General features: G+C 38.7%; 2 protein-coding genes across 2 annotated transcripts in view; one reads left to right on the forward strand and one right to left on the reverse strand.

Annotated features, from left to right (window-relative positions):
- Positions 1-315: 315 nt before the first annotated feature.
- On the forward strand, positions 316-3,229 carry DKK4 (dickkopf Wnt signaling pathway inhibitor 4). The gene is given in 6 exon segments (XM_007472209.1): positions 316-358; positions 361-425; positions 1,450-1,600; positions 2,033-2,180; positions 2,671-2,689; positions 3,002-3,229. Coding segments are annotated over 6 exon segments (654 nt in total).
- Positions 3,230-4,324: 1,095 nt separating this feature from the next.
- POLB (DNA polymerase beta) overlaps positions 4,325-18,638 on the reverse strand; it is a 20,454-nt gene continuing 6,140 nt past the window's right edge. The window contains exons 6-14 of the mRNA XM_007455470.1: positions 18,232-18,281; positions 16,086-16,137; positions 14,180-14,234; positions 14,010-14,082; positions 12,588-12,658; positions 11,907-11,993; positions 6,184-6,248; positions 5,552-5,691; positions 4,325-4,558 (exon numbers count right to left, since the gene is read on the reverse strand). Coding sequence (XP_007455532.1) covers positions 4,464-4,558; positions 5,552-5,691; positions 6,184-6,248; positions 11,907-11,993; positions 12,588-12,658; positions 14,010-14,082; positions 14,180-14,234; positions 16,086-16,137; positions 18,232-18,281 — 688 coding nt within the window. The 3' untranslated portion in view covers positions 4,325-4,463. The remainder of the gene's footprint in view (positions 4,559-5,551; positions 5,692-6,183; positions 6,249-11,906; positions 11,994-12,587; positions 12,659-14,009; positions 14,083-14,179; positions 14,235-16,085; positions 16,138-18,231; positions 18,282-18,638) is intronic.

The raw sequence follows: 18,638 nt of genomic DNA on the forward strand, positions 1-18,638 counted from the left end.
CCTTGTTTTGTACTATTGATCAAACAGATTTGAGGGGAGTTGTTGGAGCCTGTGTGGGGTACGAAGGAAGGAAATGAAGGAGGAAGGAGGAGGAGAGAAAGGAGGGGGCACGTCTATAAACAGTTTCAGAGGGAACCCGCCGGTCAGACCTCGCTCGTCCGATTTCACACACCTTCCTCCAATGAAGATTTGCTTCTCCTTCAGAAAAAGCAATCCCAGGCGACTTGCCGAGTTCCCATTTTGGCAAAAGCTCCATCGTGGGTTCAGAGCTGCCCAGCTTCGAGGAGGACACAGGGAGGGCTGAGAAGGTCCAGGATGATGGTGGTGGTGCTGCTGCAGCTCGGCTGGCTGTGCGCCCCCCGGGAGCCCTGGTTCTGGATGTCAACAACATTAAGAGCTCTGTGGATGCGCAAGGGGCCGGGAAGGTAACGCTCGGTAGAGGAGGAGGGCTGGGCGCTGGGCTCAAGTGAAGCCATCACGCAGATGAGCATCTGAAGCAGCTCATCGAGGCGGTGGGCCGGACTGAGGCTGTGGAAGGCACCCTGGAAGAATACAGTCGCTTCAGCATTAACTCACCAGATGAGCCAAGTGGCTTTTCAGGGCACTGAATTTCAGGGCTATCAATTCACCTATAAATCAGGGAGTAAGCTAACATTTAGAAAGCTATACACCACGTGCCAGGCCTTTTATACATACTATCTCATTTCCTCTTCCTCAGAGCTTGAGACAGCTATCACATCTCCTAATGACAGATGGCGGAAATGGGCTCAGAGACGCTGAGGAATTTAACCAAGGCCACACAGCCAGGGAATATGGGAGTCAGAAGTTACATGCTGCGTGCCAACCCTCTCACTTCACAGAACTGTTTTATAGGAAATGTTTCATATACGTATGTAAAAGCATCAACCGTAGATGAGAAAAATCAGTCTTCGGTATCTGTTTCTCTGCAAATGAGACATCACTAGAAATCAAAGGATGGTTGGGTTGGCCCACTGAGGGGCCTACTTGGCAAACGGTGACTGATGTGATTCACTGGAGTAAAACGGTCAAATAGGGATGCCACAAACACCAACACATCTTTAAACTATCGCACAGCATCTAGAGCTTCTAGATACATATCAAAAATCTCATAACCGTCTCGAAGACACACGTGGGAAAACATTTTCTTCCATTTTCACAGAGAGCATAAAAGATGAAATTCTATGTTTAAAAGTAGGACAATTTTTCAGACACAAATAACCTTTGCAGCACATAGGTCTCTTCGTTGGTGATTTGCTCTCCCCTTTGCGAAAGAAAACCAATTCTAGTGAAAAGTCAAGATGCTGCTTGAGGTTTGCCTCAGTGTTTAAAGTGCCTCTCTTTTTGGCTTTCTCCATCTCCTGCCTGGAATAAAAACTCTTCACATCTCGCCGGATTCCCTAGCCCTGTGACAACAGCTTCTCTTTACAGGGTTCACACTGCATGTCTGACAAAGACTGCAACACTAGAAAATTCTGCCTCAAACCCCAGGATGAGAAGCCATCCTGTGCTATCTGTCGTGGATTACGGAGGTGGTGCCAGCGGGCTGCCGTGTGCTGCCTGGGGACGCTCTGCGTGAATGGTGAGTCAGCATGAAGACTTGCAGGACTGCAGTGCTCCCAAAGAGCAGACGCAGCATCCGGGTCTCTTAGACTAGGGTATTCCATGACAGGCACTCTCTAAAGGCTCCAAAGTGGTTCTCCGCAGCTGCCTCTTCCTGATGCAGCAAAATAGTTTCTTTCCCCGCAACAACTCTTGCCAGCAACTTGGAGATGATTTTAAAGCAAGGGTTCAAGTTGGAATCTTTCAAGTTCTTCTGTTTTCACTTAGATTCCATTAATTACTTAAGCACCTGCTTTGCCATATGTGAGATGTAAATATTTAGTGCCTGTGTCCTGGAAATCTAGAAAGTTATACAGAAACTGAAGGAGGAAGTACTGCCAAACCCTGTGACAGTCTGATAATGAGCCTGTCTGTGGTTCTCATCCTCTAACTCCACCTGCTTGTCTCTCAGATGTTTGCACTGCAATGGAAGATGCAACCCCAATACTGGAGAGGCAGATCGATGACCAAGACGACACAGATATACAAGGAACAACTGAGCACCCAATTCAGGAAAACAAACCCAAGAGGAAGCCAAATATTAAAAAAATCACAAGGCAGTAAGGGTAACAGCAGCATTCTAAGCATATATAAATACATATATATATATATATATATATATATATATATATATATATTATGCCTCTCCACCCCGGATACACCTAGGGAGCATGTCCTATTTCCAATCTCTTTCCGTAAACAGCTATGGAGATCATGGGGGGAAGAGCACAAGGTAGTTGGCAGGCCAAGAGGACGGGGAATAGCTATAATAACGGGCTGATTAGCAAGAAAGCTTTTAATTGTTTAATTAAATTTTATATGCACATCTTTTTACAGCCTATAATTTAACAAATAGCAATTTCCCTTTCTAGATCCTCAGAATACAAAATAAAAGAGAGATGAACATAGATGCAATAGCTTTTCATTCTCGGACAAAATACAAACTTCACTAAGATGCTTCTTACAAAATTATAGTCTCAAATTCCAATCTTTGACATAAAGCAGCTAGGATTTTGAAGGTGGTGAACTGGCCATTCTTGTTTGTTGAAGACGGCTAATTGCCCCCTGTGTAAGTAGTGGTCTCTCTTTGGGTCAGTACAAATCCCATTTAATAAAACACTGATAAGTGATACTTATTTCACGTCTCAAGACTGGAAATCCCATCTTTCTTTAATAAATGTTTTAACTTTATAAAGCAGTAAATTCTGTTTGGGAAGACAGAGATGTCCACTCCATTGCTGCTTTCAGCCCAGGAGCCAGGCATGCTGTTCTATCTTTACTTTGCGACCTTATCCTACACCCCACGCCCTAGCCCAGTCATGCCCTCACAAGCCACCATTCCCCCTGCTTATTACTAAAGCCCGTATCAATCTCGTTACAGGACAAGAGGGAGAAAGCTGTCTTAGAACTTTCGACTGTGGACCTGGACTTTGCTGTGCTCATCATTTTTGGACTAAAATTTGTAAACCGGTCCCATTGGAGGGACAGGTCTGCTCTAGGAGAGCGCACAAAGTTACCACGCAAGCTCCAGAAATCTTCCAGTGCTGTGACTGTGGTCCTGGACCATCATGTTGAAGTCAGGCGACTGGAAATCAACACTCACGGTTAAGAGTGTGGCCAGAAAATCTAAACGGCTGCACGTCTTCCAGCAGAAGTCTCAGACAAGAATTTAAAAATCTTCCCGTACAAACAACTCTTAAAATCAAATCTTGTAGTAAGTGAAACAGACTGAGCTGGAGAAGCTGCCTTGTGATGAATGGAAACTAGTTTGGGCTTGTTGTCTATTTCTGCAGAAAAGTGATGTGATTCTATAACAAATGTAACTTTGATCTAGTGATTCAGTTAGTTCAAATAAATCTTTACATAATTTCTGGTGAAGTTATGGTACCTGACAGTAGTAGGCAGGGAAAATTATCACAGCAAATACTTTATTTTTCCTTAAAACCCCCAGTGTTTATAATCACTTATGTCTTGGAAGGGAAATACCGTTTTGCTACAAAATAACTTGGTTAATAAAGAAGTAAGATTCAAAAGGTAGTATCTTATGTTTGTATAGCCCACTGCAAGTTACAAAGCATTTTTACATTATTTTGTTTTCAATAGCTTTACTTAACCATTTGAGAACTTCCTATATTTTGTATTTAATTTTTATATTTCAAAGCTAGGGCTTTTAAGGAGTGCTTTTACTTATACATTTTGACCATCTGAACTTAAAAGTTATATTGGAAGAAAACTAGGGCAAAAAAAAGTAAAATCTTTGTTCAAAGTATAAGAGACCATATTTTATACATATGGGTACATATTAAAAGTGGTTTTAATTAGGGAAGCTCTTTCTGATGGATTACAATCAACTGTTACAGATTTCATTTAAGAGATAAACCACACACCTGTTCTTGGAATTAGGTTATAAGTATATGTTACAAAATCACATATGGGCCAAGCATAGAAAAAGTCTCTAAAAAAGATTGAACCTTCTTCCAAAGGCTTGCCTAATTGACTAATTTACAATCAGTAAATAGGAGGAAAGGTAATGAGGTAATGTGGTTTATAGCATAAGGGCAGAAAATGAGAAAACAAAAATTCCCATTTAAGATTTGTTATCTCATCTCTTACTCCTCTCCACTGACCCTTAGTAAAGTGTGATCATGAACAGAATATATAAATTTAAACATATTTGCTAATAAAATAAGCACAAGATCATCTGATAATAGTACAAGAGGTTTTATTGACTAATGCAAGCTACAGCATGAAGAAACAATTATTTAAAAACACCACAGACCCTTACGTAGCAAAGGTTAAGAAATAAATTAAGACCTATTGGGCTGTGCCGGGGAGGATGGGCCTCATTCACTTCGATCCTTGGGTTCTCGGTATTTCCACTGGATGTAGTCAAAGATGTCCTTCTCACTATCCACGGGCAGCGGCTCTCCAGCAACTCCTGCAAGGAGGGAGAACAGAACCTTCCTCATGAACCAGTTCTGGAGTTTAGAGGTTTCAGGACTGAGAGCTACACAGGACTCACTTTCAGAGGAAAAAGAAAATAGTCCCCAAGCCACTCAAAAAAAAAAAAAAAGATATTGACCGCCCTCCCCCTCCCCCGTGAGCTTGTGTCTGTGCTTTGCCACACACATTACCAGCGCTACACAAAGAACCTCAGTACCCCAACTCTGGCCATCTGAAGTGGCCCTAATCCATGATTTTTCTGTCTGCTGGATCTCCACCGTATTAGAGAAAATACTCTAGTGAGTTCCTTTGCAACTCAAAATACGGTCCCCGGACTAGCAGTACTGGTACCACCTGGCAGATTACTGGCAGTGCAGAAGGCCCTTGAATTAAAATCTGCATTTAACGAGCTTCTCACATGGTTTGTATACACATTGACATGTGAGAAGCACAGCCCTCATCTACCAGGGATGAAAAACACTTTTAGGACAAAAAGACAAAATCTTCATCTTCCTAGAAGAGAATAGTAAACCACACAGTATATTGTGGAATGTTAACAAGATCTATAAAACAGAGATTAAGCAATTTTTACTCTTTAAACTTTAAAAGCTTGGGGCCAAAGCTACCAAGTTTGGCCTGGCACTAACAGCAAAAATACCTGGGTTCTTTGGAAGTCTTGGAGATACATTTAAGAAAACAAAAACACTTTAGATCAATAAGATTATTTACTGACCATCAGAGGTAGAAAGAATTTAATCCATTCTAATAGAGCTGGAAATAAATGAATCTTTTCATCATGGGCCTTCAACTGAGGGCCTGGGAGCACCTATGGATTAAAGCTTTTTTTGTTGCCTGAGGGACTAACAGTACCAAAGAAACTGCAATTAACTGGCACAGGTTACTGAAAGGCTTTTAAGAAAAACCAAAGTTGCTAAACCAAAATATCCAGATGACTGGGATTATCTCTAATGCAGACAAAAATACTCACCAGTGACTCCCAAGGGACGGATTGTGTATTCATTGATTGTGAAGCCTTTTTCTAGGGCATGAGCTCTCATATTCTTATTGAAAATATCACTCCCAGTGAAATAGAGGACACCACAGTAATACTGATCCTTGGGTATCAACCTACAACCAATAAACGATTCACCAATCTTTTACTACATATTTCCAATTTAGCAAAAATAGTACTCTTAAAATCATTAAGGCACAAAACAAGTCTGTGTGGTCCAATAACTGAAGAGGACACCATCATTAGGTAGACCATTCAAATGACCTCAACCTTGCAGTTAGTTGAGGTTTCAGTAAACTATGCTCTGCAAGAGGTGTGGACAAATGCAAAGCAGTATCACTTGTTACAACCAACTCTCCCCAGGCAGGATCTACTTTGAGCTGCAGAAGACACCACGGTGAACCTAGAGATAATAAAGTAGATTCTGTAGACAGTCATTATTCTTTACATACTTTCAGGCTAAACATTGTCTATTGCAGGGACACATGGCACTTTGGAATGAAAAGGGGTCTTAGACATTTATGCAAATTCCAAGACATACAGAGGGAGGGGGAAAAGGGGAAAAGAAGGGAAAAGCTAATAGGTCAGCAACAAATTTTGAGTAATACCTGATATCAATTCTCCTGTGTGGATATTCCTTTTCATCATTTTTACTGGGAAGCTGGCAAACACCCTAAAACGTATATTTAAAAATAATGTTTAAAGATTTTTTTAAACTTAAGGCTTAATTCTAATCAAATACTGTTAACTGTGAAGTTATTTTTGCTTTAAATGGAGGCAGTTTTAGAATTGTGAGCACTTGTAACTTAGTAGCTTTTCTATGCACTATATATTATCCCTGTCTTCCTCCTGTGCTTCATGATAACTAAAGAACCACATGAAACAGCAGGCAAGGGTTCCGGTTATGAGGGTCTGGCTTTTGTGTGACTCTAAACAAGAGAAGCTAATCAAGGAAAGAGCGAAAGACAGAGACCAAAACAAACAGAAAAAAGCAACTTGGAAGAAACAATGATTATTCAGGGAGAAGAAAACAGACACAAAAGCTATCAGTAATATTCTCAGATCACAGATTTTTATCCATGAGATAAGGACAGAATTCTACAGAAAGAGAAAACACAAGGAAAAGATTTAAATCAAAATTTAAAATATGATAGAAGCAGAAGAAGTTGAAATTGAGGAAGTCTCCCAGAAATCAGAAAAGACAGAGAGAGGAAAATTAAGAAAAATTTAAAAGGTAAGAAAATTAGAGGATCGTTTTCTTCCTTCTCTACAGGTGAGTTTTCATTTAATACTTCTGCAGTTTTTAAACAATAATTATCAAGGTCTGTTTTGTTATCTTTTCCTTTTCCAGGAAAATGGGGACAGTTTATGGACTGGGTGGCAATGCATAAATATGTAAAAAGAAATACAAACCTCACCAAATTTCAAATCTAAAGCTTCAAATGCCACATTCTAAGAAAACTACACAAGTGACAGGTTTCTGGTCCTAAAGAGCAGTCGAGTTGGTACACACGTCACTAAAAGACATACTTTTCACTCAGCAACATAGAAAAATCAAAATCTAAAATCTAAAATGGGTATTTTCTTTAGCAACTCCTATTCCTGAGAGATTAATGAAATCTGTTTATCTTCAAATATGAAACCTACCTTCTTAGGCACTAACAAGTTCCAACTCAGCCTTCAAATGGAATTACCATGAGGCATTACCTTGCAGATCTGGATGTCTGAACCCCCAGGCAATGATCTTTCTGTTTGTCACATCAGTAATAGGACTTCATCTAATGGCTTTGTTCCTTTCCTCAAGGCTAATTTTATTTCCTGCACTTTTTCTGAAGTGCTAATGTTAAAGAATTTCTCTTTTCTGTAAAAAGAGAAATTACTGTATTCTCTGTAAATTCTTTATTTGTATTACTGTAAATTCTTTATTCAATTGAGTGGATTAGTTTTGTTTGGCATTTCAGTTAGGTCGCTTCATGCTGACTGTCTGAAATAAAGCCTCTTTCATTTCCCCAGTGTAGCCAAGGTATCTTCTATTGTCCTGTGAATCCTCGCTGTAGATATTTCACAGAAAATCATCCTCCGAGGTCAAACCTTCACGAAACGCTAAAATTTGCGTGTTACTCACCATATATAAAGTAAAAAGGCATCTAAATGCAGGGGAAATTGGTTTTTCTTCCAAATGTTATTATATTCACAGGAAGAATAGTTCAATTAACTAAAGACCCTGAGTTTACAAGAAGAGCTGGAATAACCCTGGCTTTCCTAAGCTTTGATTACTATTAGTTTAAGAGAATTCATGTTTGAAGATAAGTTAAAAAACACACAAATGGTCATATCTTTAAAACTATTTAGTCAGTGCTTATAGCAACAAGATGTTCTGAAATCAAGTGGATCGATATGGAGTGGAGTTTACTCCACTTCATAAGCTGAATTCATTTTGCAGCCAATTTCCTTTCAGAAACCTAGAGATCTTAACTCCTTTGGTGATCTCTGCTCGTGTTCATGTGCTCAGGGTCACTACCCTGACTCCTGCCTGCCTCTCTCTCCCCGCAGAGACCTGCCTGCCTAACTTCCTTACTTCAAGTCTTTCCCCAGGTCTCATCTTCTCAATAAGACCGTACTCTTTAATACCGTCTCCTGCACTCCCTTTCTTTTTAAAAAATAATACTTATTATCTTAACGTTTTACCTACTTAATATGTTCATTGTTAAGCAGCAGTCCCTTCCCATACCCTCAAATAAAAGTTCTTCTTAGGGCTTCCCTGGTGGCACAGTGGTTAAGAGTCCGCCTGCCGATGCAGGGGACACGGGTTCGTGCCCCGGTCCGGGAAGATCCCACATGCCGCGGAGCGGCTGGGCCCGTGAGCCACGGCTGCTGAGCCTGCGCGTCCGGAGCCTGTGCTCCGCAACGGGAGAGGCCACAACAGTGAAAGGCCCGCGTACCGCAAAAAAAAAAAAAAAAAAAAAAAAAAGTTCTACTTAAATTCACTAATCTATCCTATTCTCCTAGAGCAGAGCCTGGAATGTAGTAGATGCTAAGTATGTATCTGGTGAATTGACTGAATACACCTTCTCATTCCTACTGACATTCTCCCCACTTTGTTTTTTCATAGCACCATCTTCTCTCTTTCTATCCCTTTTTCTGTTCCCCAATTTAATTCTTTCCAGGTTACTACCTTCTTCCAACTGATCTATTTCCAAATAGAAATACATTATTTTTTATATTATTATTATGTATTATACTAGTATAACACTGCGCAACTCTTTGAAGATACAGTATCTTCAAAAGATATTTGTACAAACCCTTCAACGTTTCCACACATATTACTTAATCTGATCTGCATAACAGTCCTTTGACAGAGGGCAAAGATATCATTTTAGGGCTTCCCTGGTGGCGCAGTGGTTGAGAGTTCGCCTGCCAATGCAGGGGACGCGGGTTCGTGCCCCGGTCCGGGAAGATCCCACATGCCGTGGAGCGGCTGGGCCCGTGAGCCATGGCCGCTGAGCCTGCACGTCCGGAGCCTGTGCTCCGCAACGGGAGAGGCCACAACAGTGAAAGGCCCACATACCGCAACAACAAAAAAAGATATCATTTTATAAATAAGAAAATTAAGGCCTTAGAGAAGTAAAGCAACTTGTCAACGTCACACAACAAATTGGTAATGGAACCAAAAGATCTTAAAGCCTCCGTATCCAAGTCTACTTTCCTACGATGCAACATACCAACACCCACCGTGTTTGCAACAAGACACAAATCACTTCTTATTGCCTCCAAAATAAAATGATTTGAAAGTTGACCTGGAGTGCTTCTCATCCTAACAAATACTAATTATAAATGTCAAAACAGCAGCTCAAACATGGCATTTTCTAAGCTTCAGTAAATACATGGACTACATGTACAGTATACAAACTTTATACACAGACCATCCACTAAGATGGATTCCTATGTCACAACATAAAGGCCTTAGCCTCTTATTGTGGTCTAAGTCTTCTACACTTTGAAAACAAACAAAGAGCCTGCTTTCTTATTTTTAACCTGTTTTCTTCTGGAAAGAGGTTTGGAGGATTCCCTTTCTGGCAATACCTGTACATGTGCTGCCAGGTATGACCGAGAGAACGGAAGGCAAGATAGAGCCAAGACTTCCACAACCCCAGCCCGTATCCTAGGATGGGTGAGCGGTCCTAGGCTTTCACACACCACATGTACTGTGAGGTCTGAACCAGCCGACTCTGCAGCATCACTGGGATTTGGCTGCCTCTGACCTTCCTAGACAAAGAACTTCCCTTCTTTGAGCAGCTACTAGGATAACCCAATTCCACTATGTCAGCAACTCTTTACGTTCATATACTTGGCTACCCACCTTCCTTTGCAGGTTACACCCAGCCCACCAGCTTGTAATTTTTCCTTATTTTCTTGCTAGCTGGATTACTACAGCCTCTATAGGTCTTTCCTCTGGATCTCTTTGGGCACAGAAGAATACTGTTCAGACTGTAAAAAAATGCTTCTGCTTTTTTATTGTGTAAATACCTTCCTGGTGGCTAACTCTGAAAACAGCTGCTGCACTTCCCCAGGAGAGAGTCCAGTGCTTTCACAGAGATGACTACTGAAGGAAGAGAGTCAGGCCAGAAGGGGTCCCTGGTGGCATACCAGGACACTTTCCTACTATTTAAAAAAAACAACCCAACTTGTCTAGCACGTGATTTTTAGAATTTTATCTGATTGAATGTTCTTTAAATGTAAGATTTATGCACATTCATTTTGAGTGATTTAAAGTCAATCTAAACTTAAAAGGATGTTCATATGGCATATACAAATCTTATTTTTATTAATATCTCATGTGTGCATATATTTTGGGGCATAGAGTAAGAGCTCAAAACCTGACAGACTAGGGAGAACAGATCATAAATGTAATTCTCAAAAACTGACTAGAATTTTTATTTTTACCTTTCCCAAAGTTCTTTTGAAAATATTGATAAAGTGTGACAACTTAGTTAATATACTTTCATAGCCCATTAAAATCACCATGCTGAATCAAATGACATGTTTTTTGCATATACAATTAAATACACATAACATAAAATATACCACTTTAACCCTTTTTAAGTGTGCAGTTCAGTGGCATTAAGTACATTCACACTGTTGGGCAACTACCACCACCATCCGTCTTCAGAACTTTTTCATCTTCCCCAACTGACATTCTGTCCCCATAAACACTCACTCCCCATCTCCCTGCTGCCCCGCCCATGCCCTGGCAACCACCGTTCCATTTTCTGAATGACATGGTAATTCAATTATCTATCTCAACCATCTTCTTCTACTTTTGGCTAAGACTGTCAAATCTACACAGTGAGACTCTTGCTAATTTTAGCATGTCCATGCTCCAAAAGCATAGTCTCTTTCCTTTCTGTCACATGACTTAGGAAAAGGGGGGCATGGAGAAAAGAGCACCCAAATGCTGTATTTAAGTGAGCAGCAGATAAATGTAAGCCTTTATTACATTAGCCCTAGACTTCTGTTTGCCTTCGGTTTTTATACAGGACCATTTATTAATGTTTTTAATCCATTTGCTATTTGTCTTGAATCCTCAAGTCTTAATCCCCCAGGAAGAACACAGGACTTTGACGGTCCATCACAGTGGGTTTCACTGGGACAACTCCACAGGTGCCCCCTCTATGAGCCCCCTTCACACAGCATGGTTCTTCCCCTGGACGTTCTATCACGTACCCTGATGCCTTCTTTCTTTGGTCTTGTAACAGATTAATACTCTTCAGACAATTCTAATCTCACTTATTAATATATTCTGAGTCAAAGAGTATTTGTTATTTTAGGGAAAAAAATATAACGTATTAAAGTCATTATGAATATTTAAAAAACAGCAGATTATGCATAATTACCTATTCCAATGGCAGAGATTATTTCCAAGTGGGGAATTTAGAACAAAACTCTTTACTGGGACTTCCCTAGTGGCACAGTGGTTAAGACTCCACACTCCCAATGCAGGGTTCGATCCTTGGTCCGGGAACTAGATCCCACATGCATGCTGCAACAAAGAGTTCGCATGCCACAACTAAGGAGCCCTTGAGCTGCAACTAAGGAGCCCACCTGCAGCAACTAAGACCTGACACAACCAAATAAATTAAAAAAAAAAAAAAACAACAAAAAAACCCTCTTTACTAAAATATTCTCAGATTAGAGAATATATCTCCTCTAAGGTCTAGGATGTCCTATTTACTGACCGTGACACTAAGCTACAGTGAGGTCACACTCAGAATGGTTACTGGACAGTCTCCACAGTTTTTTTTTAAATGTGTTAACTCAAGTGAGTACTTACCATGAACTTTGTTTCCCCTTTTGACAGAGTGTCTGTAATAAAATGGACCTTTTGTAACTGCTCCACAACACGATGTAACAGCTTTGGCTATAGAATCATAATTAGGGAATAAGAAAAAAAGCAATTACTCTGTTACAGCAAGAGAGCATTTTTAAAATGAGCTTTCTGATGCTCTATGCAGAAATGCCTAGTTTTCCTATGTTCTGAGTACTTTTTCTTCTTACAGAAAATTCATCTTATCAAATGAAACCACCACTTTTCACCAATATCATGATACCCCCAAAGAGACATCATTTGTCTTTATCTGTTTCATTGAACAAAAAGTTACCTGCTTCATCTTTAAAAGGTATATATTCCAAAATCAAAAGCATTTTGCCTTCATGGGTCTTCTAACAGAGCTTAAGTTTCTTGATAGACAATAAATAATTCTGGAAGTATTTTACTAAATTTCATCTCTTTCAAATGCTAGACTGTCCTGCCAATTCTTTGTGGACAAACAATGCGTATCCCTTCCAACAGCTTACTTTGCCTCTCAAAGAATTCAGTCAGTACAAAACACTTCAACTGACTTTCAGAAAGATTAAAACAAAAACTCATTCTGAAAATATCCAACTATCATTTAGAAAATTATATTCACTGCTGTGTAAGACCGATCACATTTGCTTATAAATTCTGAGGTACCTGTTTGGTTGACTCAGAGGTAAAGCTTGGATGGGTCAGAAGAACATCCATGTCGCCACTGGACTCTGCACCTATGATAGCAAAAAATATGTATGGAATTCTCCTTGTAAATTTATCAATTAGGCAAACACAGAACCAAGGTGATGACACACATAGAAGAGTCTTACTTCTTACAGCCTAACTTTCTATTTCACTGTGCTTCATATTCAGAATTAGTTAAAAGAGTTCAATTTTCTGTCCAACTATTCAGGTATATTGATGTAAACAGCAGAATCTGGGATAACAACAGTAATTGATGTTAGATATATGTTGCATACAATTGGTTAAATATTATTAAAAATGTACCTAAGTAGCTACTCAATATTGAATAAAAATAACATTTAAATATACCTTTAAAATATATCTATCAACACTAAATATTTAAAATCTCAAATTAAACAATATGCTCTAATTCTGCAAAGGTTAATCAGAAAATTCATTTCAACTCTTATGAATGAATTCACTTAATGAGTACTGGTAACAATTACTATTATGGTACCATAGATAAGAATGCTAGATTCTTGGGGCTTCCCTGGTGGCACAGTGGTTGAGAGTCTGCCTGCCGATGCAGGCGACACGGGTTCGTGCCCCGGTCCTGGAAGATCCCACATGCCGCGGAGCGGCTAGACCCGTGAGCCGTGGCCACTGATCCTGCGCGTCCAGAGCCTGTGCTCCGCAACGGGAGAGGCCACAACAGTGAGAGGCCCGCGTACCGCAAAAAAAAAGAGAATGCTAGGTTCTTATAGCAGCTGCCCAGCTACTATTACCACTTCCTAAGCAAAACTCCAGAGGTGACCAGAGATTCAGTCAGACATCTATTTCAAGGTTTTAAATAAAGTTCTATTTCAATTTTTTAAGATAATATTTTAAAATTTAGGTTACCCTTCCAAAATTTTGAGCCGGTAAGAGACCAGGATTGTGTGGTTCTCACTTTGTTCACATTCACATAGTAAATCAAGATCTTCTGAAGAACCTGGTTGTTTTGAGAACTGGTTCTGAGCTGATGTCTCTGAGACATTAAACTTAGATCCAACAGAGAAAACTTAGAAAATTAAATAAAGTAAAACAACAAACAGAAAAACTACTCACGGCTTCACTAGCATCTAGCCAGATAACCACTATTAGCATTTAATATACCTAAAATTATTTTATAATAATTTTATTAGAACTAGTCATCAAAAAAACCCATCCTATAATAAAATCAGGATGAATTTCCTCTAATTTATATTCCCAGTTATAAACAAATAAATTTAGCTAATACTACTAGATATTAGTAATTCTATAAAGTAACACAAATTACATCTTCTTAATCCATGTTTTTCATATACATTAGGCAATTTTAACATCAAGGCATGAATAACCTAAGCTTAGGAAGTATGTTACCTCTTCTGAAACTGCCACAGACTGTAGCAATGTATTCAGAATCCACTTTTTCAACTTCACTTAGTACAATATCCTAATAGAAGAAAAATTAAGTCAGTATTCTAAAAATGGCTTTTCACCAATTGACATTCTCAATTCTAATCAAAGAATACAATTCAGCACACTCTTACTTGCATTTGTAACATCTCTTCACGAGGAATTCTTTTCTCAAAGTCCTCAAAATATCTATAAAGACAGAATAAGTAGACAAAAGATTTTTTGCGAAATTTGAATCTTAGAAATTAAACTGCCTACTTTATCAAGTGTCCTTATACAAGCAGATCTTTCAAAAATCAAGACTAAAATTCATTACGACAAGAGTAAAATTGGGGGGGTGGGGAGACGTTTATTCCTTAACTTGGATCAAAATCCTTAAGTGTCATGCTTTGTGATATTCCAGATATTCCATCCAAACTTATTTTAAATAAACTTCGCATTCACATTCCAAGAGTAAATAAATATATTTAAGTTAATACGGTTCCAAGTTAGACTGCTCCCTACTGGCAAATCCAGGGATTACAGTTTATTGCTCTTAAATCCTGAAAAATACTTGTATTTAAAAATATTATCCTACAATATGGATGAACCGAGACAACATTATGCTAAGTGAAAGAAGTCAGTCACAAAAGACCATATATTATGATTTCATTTACATGAAATATCCAGAATAGACAAATCTATAGAGACAGAAAGTAGAATAGTGGTTGCCAGGGGCTGGGGGAGGGAAGGGCAGTTGGGAAGAAATGAGGAGTGATGGCTAATGGGTTTGGGCTTTTTGGGGGATAACAAAAATGTTCTAAAATTGACTATAGTCATGGTTGCACAATTCTGTGAATATAAAAAAATACTGAATTGCACACTTTTAAGTGGGTGAATTACTTGGTATATGAAATGATATTTCAATAAGGCTATTAAAAATACTATCTTAGGGGGCTTCCCTGGTGGCGCAGTGGTTGAGAGTCCGCCTGCCGATGCAGGGGACACGGGTTCGTGCCCCGGTCTGGGAGGATCCCACATGCTGCGGAGCAGCTGGGCCCGTGGGCCATGGCTGTTGAGCCTGTGCATCCGCAACGGGAGAGGCCACAACAGTGAGAGGCCCGTGTACCGCAAAAAAAAAAAAAAAATATATATATATATATATATATACATATATATATATATGTGTATATATATATATATATATACTATCTTAGTATTAAATAACATCTAAGAATGATAAAGTGCCTGTTCAAAACCAATTCTCACAACAAGCAAGTTCTTCAGAAGATCTCCATTTACTATGTAACTATGTAAATGCAAGGAGAGTGAGAACTACACCATCCTGATCTTTTACTGATTCAGAGTTTTGGAAAGGCAGTGTAAGTTTTAAAATATTGTGGTAAGGCATCAACAGGAAAGTTCAGGAGGTTATTAGGACTGAATGGCCAACAAGACAACCTAAGACCAGAGGAGATACATGCTTATGCATGTACACTACGTGCTGTAAATAATCAGTCAGAAGGGGGGGTCTGTATCTTGCACTTGACAAAGTAATTACCCATGCTGACAGATGACACGTCTACTAGTTATTCCTATTCTGGTATTTAGGTGTCTGGGTTTTCTTCCTTTTCCTTTTTAAAAACATTTAGTGTTTCATGGTCATGTCCCGTCTTCTCAGGTAGACTCTAAACTTCTTAAGAGCTACACTGAACCTGTTTATATCCTAACCTCAGAGGCAGTGCTTTCTACAATGTAAGCAGGAAATAAACACCCTGACTGACTGAGGCCCTCAGTTCTATGTATTTTAAGGGGAAGTTCCCAGCTAAAGTCAAGGGAATGTGGGATATACTCAAAACAAGCAAACAAACTAGAAGGCAGTAAAAAAACACGTGTGAATACAGGCTTATTCTCTACAGGAGTCTGCAACAAATCGTAGCATTTCTGATTAGTAAAATGGCTGTGTTTAGCTAAGTCTGAAGACTTATGGTGTACGGAAGAATGGCTATAAAAAATTTTACTTTTACATTTCAAGTGTCAAAAGGAAATCTGCTATCTTACTTTAGCCCAATTCGCTGATGATGGTTCAATTTATCTTCATTTTTTCTGAGATCTGTATAGAAGATAAATAAAGTTGAGATGCTGATTTAAACATTTTTGAAAAAAAATGCTAATTTCAGTGATCCTTTTTTTCAAAGAACTACCTGGAAAACACACTGAAATGACTTTGAAAAGAAAATGAAAAAACTTTCAGATATTAAGAACTAGATAAAAGTGATTCTTCAAGTCAATAGTAAAACCCAACAGTGACTGCATAATCATTTTTATTTACTGAATCAAAATTTCAATTATAGCTACATAGAACAGTAGATAAAACATACCAGGATCATACCAAACTTCACTGAGTATAGCAAAATGCGCCTTCTAAGAACCTATATTGCTTAATTTACGGTTAATAGCAGCATGAGAAGTTCATTCATACTGTTCATTTGTTCATTCACTCCTTCACTGGATTAATATTTATTGAGTAGCGATTTGTGCAGGCACTATGCTAAAAATCCCATTGAAAGGAGAGGTAGCATTATCACTTTTTTAATCAAGAAAACTGTAATATCTTAAATTGAAAGTGACCGAGTCCCATCTGGGTGGTCCTTTAGTGGGTACAGGCACAGGAGTGAGCCCTGTTAAAGAAACAGCAAGATAAGTATGCTTCACAAGCAATTCCTATGGTCACCCTTATATTCACAAACATAAATTCTCTCTGAAGACATAAAATGGAGAAAAATAAGCACCTTTATTATTAAAAATAAGCACGTAATATTTCTCATAATTGTGTGCACACAGAAAACACTAAGGTATATGACCGAAAATGCCACAGAAATATTGAGTTTGTTATATACAGAGAGAGGGATACCGACAGCTATTATATTACATATCTGTGAATGGTGAAATAATGTAAAACCACCACAGTAGATCCTTGACACTCCCAAGGGATGCAAAGAATACCTTTGAGAAACAAACTCTTGACCTCTTTAACCAATATTTCACTCAGGTAAATTATATATGCCACAAGCAGAAAAGCACAAACCCTCTCTGAGATGCATATATAGAACAATTCATTCTCTAGCTATGTGATTCACACAAATTCTCAAGTTAATAATATTACTAATTAATCATGCCTTTTAAGAGTCAGTTACTATTTTTAAGTACTTACTAGGTACCAAGCACCCTGCTAAGTCTTTTACATACATTATTGCATTAAATCATATGACAGAGATATTATGATACCATTTTGTAGCTGAGAGACTGAAATATCACAGTCAACTTTTTTTTTTTTTTTTTTGCGGTACGCGGGCCTCTCACTGTTGTGGCCTCTCCCGTTGCGGAGCACAGGCTCCAGATGCGCAGGCTCAGCGGCCATGGCTCACGGGCCCAGCTGCTCCGCAGCATGTGGGATCTTCCCGGACCGGGGCATGAACCCGTGTCCCCTGCATCGGCAGGCGGACTCTCAATCACTGCGCGACCAGGGAAGCCCCCACAGTCAACTATTTTAATAAAGGAGTGGAGACTGGATTCAAACCCAGGTCAGTCTCCAAAATCTGTCCACCTGACCATCTGGGTTGCTTATAAATAGTTGAGCCCACAAATATTAATCCCCAAGTGCCACAGATGTGCTGTAATGAATCCATATAGTATACACCCTTGAAAGCATGAAGAGATAAATTATATTTAAAAGATTGTTATATTAGGTTTAAGGAAAATGTTTTATAATTACTTGACTTTTATTTTTATCACTTCTTTGAAAGCAAAAATCCCTTCAAAAAGCATTGCAAGTCTCTTAACAGAATTTTTCTCAATATACATAACTTGGCTTTTAGGCTGAATGTATAGGACTTTACGGTCTAGAATTTTATTAAAGAAACAAAAGCAATTTAAAAATCGTCTAAAAATCTACAAATAAATCATTGCCTTTAAACCAAGAAGCCACTTCTTGTTCTTCTTGATTTTTTTCTAAATTATAGACCAAAACATGTTTAAAATGGGAATATAAACTATACTTTATATCTGTTCTCTACTGTAGAGTTAAAAAGAAAATCTTACCATTCATTTCTACTAATTGAGAAAGGGTTTTTCAAATTCCATGTTAGAGCATGGTCCTTCAGGACTATATCTGACCTGAAATTAGTGACCCACTGTACAGACTCACCTTCTAATGTCTTAATTCCTTCATCTACAAACTTCCTTGCAGCAGATGGACTACAAAGAAAGAAAAGCATTATCTCAGTATCAAGTGAAACTCAGGATCCTTGTAACAAATAACCAGTTATGCCTCCTCTTGTCAAACATAAAAGCTACTGTTGAGCTAAAAAAAACACCTGCTAAACTATTGTGTGGTTACTTTGGTAATGTTCAAATTATTGAACCCTTAATCTAGGAAGACAGTCATAAATCTAGATATGAAAAAGACATCCAAGCAGCTAGGTGGCCTAATGCCCATGTACATTATTCATACACCAGACATACAGGCACTTGAAAACCATTCATTCAAATGAGATTTAATGAGGGCCTATTATGTGTCAGATATTCTTCTAGGTGCTGAAAATACAGCAGGAA

This window comes from Lipotes vexillifer, unplaced genomic scaffold, assembly GCF_000442215.2.
Source record: "Lipotes vexillifer unplaced genomic scaffold, Lipotes_vexillifer_v1.1 scaffold414, whole genome shotgun sequence".
NCBI classification, from domain to species: Eukaryota; Metazoa; Chordata; class Mammalia; order Artiodactyla; family Lipotidae; genus Lipotes; species Lipotes vexillifer.